This window comes from Boleophthalmus pectinirostris, unplaced genomic scaffold, assembly GCF_026225935.1.
Source record: "Boleophthalmus pectinirostris isolate CB_2022bp ecotype Guang Dong unplaced genomic scaffold, ASM2622593v1 HiC_scaffold_22, whole genome shotgun sequence".
In the NCBI taxonomy this organism is placed as follows: Eukaryota; Metazoa; Chordata; class Actinopteri; order Gobiiformes; family Gobiidae; genus Boleophthalmus; species Boleophthalmus pectinirostris.
The window spans coordinates 42,897,363-42,904,862 of NW_026571190.1; the positions used below are offsets into that span (position 1 = coordinate 42,897,363).

General features: G+C 40.8%; 2 protein-coding genes across 2 annotated transcripts in view; one reads left to right on the top strand and one right to left on the bottom strand.

Moving 5' to 3' along the window:
• Positions 1 to 189: 189 nt before the first annotated feature.
• Positions 190 to 3,638, bottom strand: ppp3r1b (protein phosphatase 3 (formerly 2B), regulatory s1ubunit B, alpha isoform, b). The gene is made up of 5 exons (XM_055158540.1): positions 3,605 to 3,638; positions 3,326 to 3,490; positions 1,859 to 1,918; positions 949 to 1,133; positions 190 to 580 (listed from the first exon to the last, which is right to left on the bottom strand). The coding sequence occupies exons 1-5, from the start codon at positions 3,636 to 3,638 to the stop codon at positions 533 to 535; spliced, it is 492 nt and encodes a 163-aa protein (XP_055014515.1). The 3' UTR covers positions 190 to 532.
• An 877-nt stretch (positions 3,639 to 4,515) lies between these two features.
• Positions 4,516 to 7,500, top strand: part of LOC129410347 (dynein regulatory complex subunit 4-like) — a 17,522-nt gene continuing 14,537 nt past the window's right edge. Inside the window, exon 1 of the mRNA XM_055158299.1 lies at positions 4,516 to 4,771. Within this exon, the coding sequence (XP_055014274.1) occupies positions 4,769 to 4,771 (3 nt within the window). The 5' untranslated portion in view covers positions 4,516 to 4,768. The remainder of the gene's footprint in view (positions 4,772 to 7,500) is intronic.

The following is a 7,500-nucleotide window of genomic DNA, read 5'->3' on the forward strand; positions in this document are numbered from 1 at the left end:
TCGTGTGGTTCTGGTCGTGTGGTTCTGTTCGGGTCGTGTGGTTCTAGTTGGTCGTGTGGTTATGGTCGGGTCGTGTGGTTCGTGGTCGGGTCGTGTGGTTCTGGTCGTGTGGTTCTGATCCAGTCGGGTCGGGAGTAAAAACGACGTTGACACAAGGTAAAAGTTTTTATTTTTATTTCCTGTGTTTGATCAGAGCCCAGGAGAGATCCCTAGATGACTCAGACACGATGTTAGAACATGAAGAAGGTTCCAGAAAGAACCAGCCCCTCGTTCCACTTTGTGATGTCACAGAGAGTCGGAGGTAGAAACGTGAGAAGAGGAAAAACTTTGACACAAAAACTCCAGAAAGTCCCAACGGGTCTAAAGCAGGACCAAGACCTGGTCTAGACCTGGTCTAGTCCGAGTCCAGTCCTGGTCTTGGTCCCAGTCTTGGTCCAGGTCTTGGTCCCGATCTTGGTCTTGATCTCGGTCCCGGTCTCGGTCTCGGTCCGGGTCTTGGACCCGGTCTTGGACTCGGTCTCGGTCCCGACCGTCACACGTCCACCACCATGTGTTTGTGGAAGTCCAGACCTTGGACGACCTGAGGAGACAAGAGCAGAACTTCAGACGGACTCGGACGGACTTCAGGACTCGGACGGACTTCAGGACCCGTCTGAACCCAAACGGACTCGGATCAGAACCAGAACCTGCAGCTGATCCTGAGGCAGAGCCAGTGCAGCCTCTGCAGCTCAGGGACCAGTCCTGGTCTGGTCCTGGTCTGGTCCTGGTCTGGTCCTGGTCTGGACTCAGACCAGCAGATCATATTTGGGCGACTTTCAACTTGGCTTGGTCCTGGTCTGGTCCTGGTCTAGTCCTGGTCCTGGTCTCTTGGTCTTGGTCTGGTCCTGGTTTAGTCCTGGTCTGGTCCTGGTCTCTTGGTCCTGGTCCTGGTCTGGGTCTTGGTCTCACGTTGCAGAACTCTCGGTAGTCGATGCGTCCGTCTCCGTCTTCGTCCGCGCTCACGATACTTTTGTCGACGATCTGCTGCAGCTGCTCGTCCTCCAGGTTGGACCCGACCATCGACTTCAGAACCTGGAACAGCTCCCCGTTTGAGATGAACCCGTCTCCGTCCACGTCGTAGATCCGGAACGCAACTGGAACAAAAGGAACCACACTGGAACAAACGGAACGCAACTGGAACAAACGGAACCACACTGGAACAAATGGAACGCAACTGGAAAAAAACTGAACCACACTGGAACAAACAGAACGCAACTGGAACAAAAGGAACGCAACTGGAACAAAAGGAACCACACTGGAACAAACGGAACGCAACTGGAACAAAAGGAAACACACTGGAACAAACGGAACGCAACTGGAACCACACTGGAACAAATGGAACGCAACTGAAAAAAACTGAACAACTGGAACAAACGGAACGCAACTGGAACAAAAAAACTGGAACAAACTGGAACAAAAGGAACCACACTGGAACAAACGGAACGCAACTGGAACAAACGGAACCACACTGGAACAAATGGAACGCAACTGGAAAAAAACTGAACCACACTGGAACAAACAGAACGCAACTGGAACAAACGGAACGCAACTGGAACAAAAGGAACGCAACTGGAACAAAAGGAACCACACTGAGACAAATGGAACAAGACTGGGACAAACGGAACGGGACAGGAACAAACGGAACCACACTGGAGCAAATGGAACCGGACTGGAACAAATGGAACAGGACTGTAACAAACCAAATGAGAGGAACAAAAGGAACAAGACTGGAACAAATGGAACACAACTGGAACAAACAGAATAGGAGGAACAAATAGAACAAGAGGAACAAAAGGAACAGGAGGGTCATGTGACTTACAGCGGAGCCTCTGCTCTTTGGTGCCTCTGACGCTGAACTGCAGGACGCCCTCGATGAACTCTGCACCAAACAAAAGAATCACACACCGGGACCTCACAGCAAGAAGGTCCAGACACACACCAGGACCTCACAGCAAGAAGGTCCAGACACACACCAGGACCTCACAGCAAGAAGGTCCAGACACACACCAGGACCTCACAGCAAGAAGGTCCAGACAGACTGGGCTCTGCATTTATACTTCCAAATGTTTGAGATGTTTGGGCTGTTGTGTTAAACCTCCACCAGGAGGTGCTTACCACAAACTCACTTTATTCTGGTGAATTTTCCCAAACTCAGAGTTTGATCCAAACAGTCGTTGGTTTGTTTTTGTTTTTGTGTTTGATCCACAAATGTAAATTTAATATTTGTTACTTGTATTTTGGTTTTTACAAATAAATGTGGATTTATAAATGTATGTTTTAATTTGAAAAAAATATATAATAATAATAATAATAATTATTATTATTATCATAATAGTCATACCTGTCACACACACACACACACACACACACGAGGTCAGTTCTTAATTGATTCTTAATTCTGTCGTGTTGTTTTGAAATGTTCTCGTGCACCAGCGTCGCCCTCTAGTGTCTCTGTGAGTTTGTGCGTCTGTGTTTGTGGATTTGTCTAAAAGAAAATCTCAAAAATTCGTCACAGAGGAAATCTGTGAATTTGTAAAATTGTTGATCCACAAATGAGAATCACATTTTACAAACTGAATTTTAACTTTTCCTTTTTTTTTTTTTTTTTTTGTAAATGTAAACATATATTTTACAAACAACATTTATTTGTAAAAAACAAAATGCAAATGACAAATATTAAATTTACATTTGTGGATCAAACACAAAAACAAACCAACGACTGTTTGGATCAAACTCTGAGTTTGGGAAAATTCACCAGGAAAAAAAAGACACTGTGAGTCTCAGTCTGAGAATTTATACACAAACAAACAAACAGAAACACAAAAAAGAACCACACAGAGAAAAGAACCACTTGACCCTGCTCAAGTGAAGTGGGGGACCCTATTACCGTGGGGGACCCTGTTGGTGTGAGGGACCCTGTTGGTGTGGGGGACCCTGTTGGTGTGGGGGACCCTGTTGGTGTGGGGGACCCTGTGGGGACCCTGTGTGGGGACCCTGTGTGGGACCCTGTTGACCCTGTGTGGGGGACCCTGTTGGTGTGGGGGACCCTGTTACCGCGGGGGACCCTGTTGGTGTGGGGGACCCTGTTACCGTGAGGGACCCTGTTGGTGTGAGGGACCCTGTTGGTGTGGGGGACCCTGTTGGTGTGAGGGACCTTGTTGGTGTGGGGGACCCTGTTACCGTGAGGGACCCTGTTGGTGTGGGGGACCCTGTTGGTGTGAGGGACCCTGTTGGTGTGGGGGACCCTGTTGGTGTGAGGGACCCTGTTGCCGTGCGGTGCTCTCACCATTGAAGTCGACCTCTCCGTTTCCGTCCTTGTCGAAGATGTCGATGACTCTCTGGACCAGCGGGTTCTGCTGGAGCTCAGGTAACGACATGAACTCGTCCACGCTCAGCTCCCCCGAGTCGTCCAGGTCCAACTTCTTAAAGCGCCGGTCCAGACGCCGCACCTCTGACACAAAAGTACTTTTACTACTACTAATACTACTACAACTTCTACTACTAATACTAATACTAATAATACTACTAATTATAATTCTACTTCTGCTCTTCTACTTTTATGGACCTGGAGTTTTCTGGATCTTGTTGTTAGAAGACATCTCACACAGCTCCTCAAAGACTCTGGTCCAACCCTGGTCTCTGGTCTCTGGTCTCTGGTCTCTGGTCCGGTCTGGTCCAGGGTCTGGTCCAGGGTCTGGTCCGGGGTCTGGTCCGGGGTCTGGTCCGGGGTCTGGTCTCTTAAGCTCTGGTCATGTGACGGTTTAAGCCCTCATCAGTGACGCAGCTCGTTGGCTCAGGGATAAAAATAAATCCACCTGGACTAAACCTGGACTTGACCAAGATTAAACCAAGGCCAGATCTTAGAACCAGGACTAGACCAGGACTAGACCAGGACTAGACCAGGACTAGACCAGGACTAGACCCAGACTAGAGCCGGACTTCCCTGTAACACAGAGAAACTGATGTTGACTTGTTCTGGTCTCACCACAGAAACACAAACTGCTCCACATTTTTTATTTATTTACACATTTTTTATTTTATAGAGAAAAAAAATCTAAATAAAATAAAATAAACCACAGAGAAAAACCCAAACCAAAATGTCACAAATCTTGAGTGAAACTAAGTCCAGAGTCGGAGTGAAAAGTGAAGAGAAAAACACTGAGAGGAGACGAGAGTTTAGATTTATTATTATTATTATTATTATTATTATTATTTTTAAAGGACTAAACAAGAACTAAACCAGGACTAAACCAGGTCTAAACCAAGACTAAACCAGGACTGAACCAGGACTAAACCAGGACTAAACCAGGTCTAAACCAAGACTAAACCAGGACTGAACCAGGACTAAACCAGAAGTAAACCAGGTCTTTATTCCAGGTCTTTAGTTGGATTGGAACATAATGAGACAGAATTGTCGGTTGTATTTTTAAATCATTCGGAGTCAGATTCTCTCGTCACGTGTTTGTGGTGCGAGGACACGCGGGCTCTAAATATAAATATAAATATAAATCGTTCAAATCGATCGTTTTGAGTTAGTTTGAGTTCTTGAACGGAAGTGGATACAGCCAGAGCGGAAGTGGAGGCGTTGCCATGGCAGCGGCGTGTTTACCTTTTAGCCTCGGAGGAGCTAACGGGAGCTAACGGGAGCTAACGGGAGCTAACGGGAGCTAACGGGAGCTAACGGGCTAAAGCTCCAGACTCCGCGGACGGAACAAAAACAAGTCCGAATATGGTGAGTTCAGAGCCGCGCCCGAACCAGAGACAGAACCAGAGACAGAACCGGGACTAAACCAGGACTAAACCGGGACTAAACCGGGACTAAACCGGCACTAAACCGGGACTAAACCAGAGACAAAACCAGGACTAAACCGGACTAAACCGGGACTAGGACTAAACCGGGACTAAACCGGGACTAAACCGGCACTAAACCGGGACTAAACCAGAGACAAAACCAGGACTAAACCGGGACTAAACCAGAGACAAAACCAGGACTAAACCAGGACTAAACCGGGACTGAACCAGAGACAAAACCAGGACTAAACCAGAACTAAACCGGGACTAAACCAGAGACAAAACCAGGACTAAACCGGCACTAAACCGGGACTGAACCAGAGACAAAACCAGGACTAAACCGGGACTAAACCAGAGACAAAACCGGGACTAAACCAGGACTAAACCGGGACTAAACCGGGACTAAACCAGAGACAAAACCAGGACTAAACCGGGACTAAACCGGGACTAAACCAGAGACAAAACCGGGACTAAACCAGGACTAAACCGGGACTAAACCGGGACTGAACCAGAGACAAAACCAGGACTAAACCGGCACTAAACCGGGACTAAACCAGAGACAAAACCAGGACTAAACCGGCACTAAACCGGGACTAAACCAGAGACAAAACCAGGACTAAACCGGGACTAAACCAGAGACAAAACCGGGACTAAACCAGGACTAAACCGGGACTAAACCGGGGCTAAACCAAGACAAAACCGGGACTAAACCGGCACTAAACCAGGTCTAAACCAGGACTAACGTGAAATGAGATTCCCGTGTTTGTGTGACTCGGTTCGTACCAAAGACTATATAAAATATAATATATAAGTATATAAAGTACATATATATAAAGTATATATATATAAAGTATATAAAGTACATATATATAAAGTATATAAAGTACATATATATAAAGTATATAAAGTACATGTATATAAAGTACATATTTATAAAGTGTATAAAGTACATATATATAAAGTATATAAAGTACATGTATATAAAGTATATAAAGTACATGTATATAAAGTATATAAAGTACATATATATAAAGTACATATATAAAAAGTATATAAAGTACATATTTATAAAGTATATAAAGTACATATATATAAAGTATATAAAGTACATGTATATAAAGTATATAAAGTACATATATATATAAAGTATATAAAGTACATATATATAAAGTATATAAAGTACATATATTTAAAGTATATAAAGTACATATAATATATAAAGTATATAAAGTACATGTATATAAAGTATATAAAGTACATATATATATAAAGTATATAAAGTACATATATATAAAGTATATAAAGTACATGTATATAAAGTATATAAAGTACATATAAAGTATATAAAGTACATGTATATAAAGTATATAAAGTACATATATATAAAGTATATAAAGTACATATATATAAGTGTATAAAGTACATATATATAAAGTATATAAAGTACATATATATAAAGTATATAAAGTACATGTATATAAAGTATATAAATACATGTATATAAAGTACATATAAAGTATATAAAGTACATGTATATAAAGTATATAAAGTACATATATATAAAGTATATAAAGTACATATATATATATAAAGTATATAAAGTATATAAAGTACATATATATAAAGTATATAAAGTACATATATAAAAGTATATAAAGTACATATATATAAAGTATATAAAGTACATATATATATATAAAGTACATATATACAGTATATAAAGTACATGTATATAAAGTATATAAAGTACATATTTATAAAGTATATAAAGTACATGTATATAAAGTATATAAAGTACATATATATAAGTATATAAAGTACATATTTATAAAGTATATAAAGTACATATATATAAAGTATATAAAGTACATATATATAAAGTATATAAAGTACATATATAAAGTATATAAAGTACATATTTATAAAGTATATAAAGTACATATATATAAAGTATATAAAGTACATATATATACAGTATATAAAGTACATGTATATAAAGTACATATTTATAAAGTATATAAAGTACATATTTATAAAGTATATAAAGTACATATATATAAAGTATATAAAGTACATATATATAAAGTATATAAAGTACATATATATACAGTATATAAAGTACATGTATATAAAGTATATAAAGTACATATATATACAGTATATAAAGTATATGTATATAAAGTATATAAAGTACATATTTATAAAGTATATAAAGTACATATATATAAAGTATATAAAGTACTGTATACATTCACACGGTCTGTGGTTCGTGTCATTTCTTTAAATTCGTCATGTTAAAGTTTCACTGTGGAACATTCCTGGCGGGGGAGCGTCCGCCCGTCGCCATGGAGACGTGACTGTTTCACCTCCAATGTTCCACAGTGTTCATGATATTTTTGCGGTGGCATCATCTGTGTGTGTGTGTGTACGGTGGAATGTTCAGCGGTTACTATGGAAACACAAACAAACAGACAAATCCCGTCACGAGGCGCCATTTTGAGGACTGTATTTGTTTAGATTTTTTTTTTCTCATTGCCACTAAACTCTTTTGTTTTAGTCGAGTCACCTGCTCGTTCCCATGGAGATTTTTATGTTTTATGCCGCACTGTGGAACATTCCAGCACAACAGCGTCTCCATGGAGACAACAAACACTTGATTTTTATTTGACA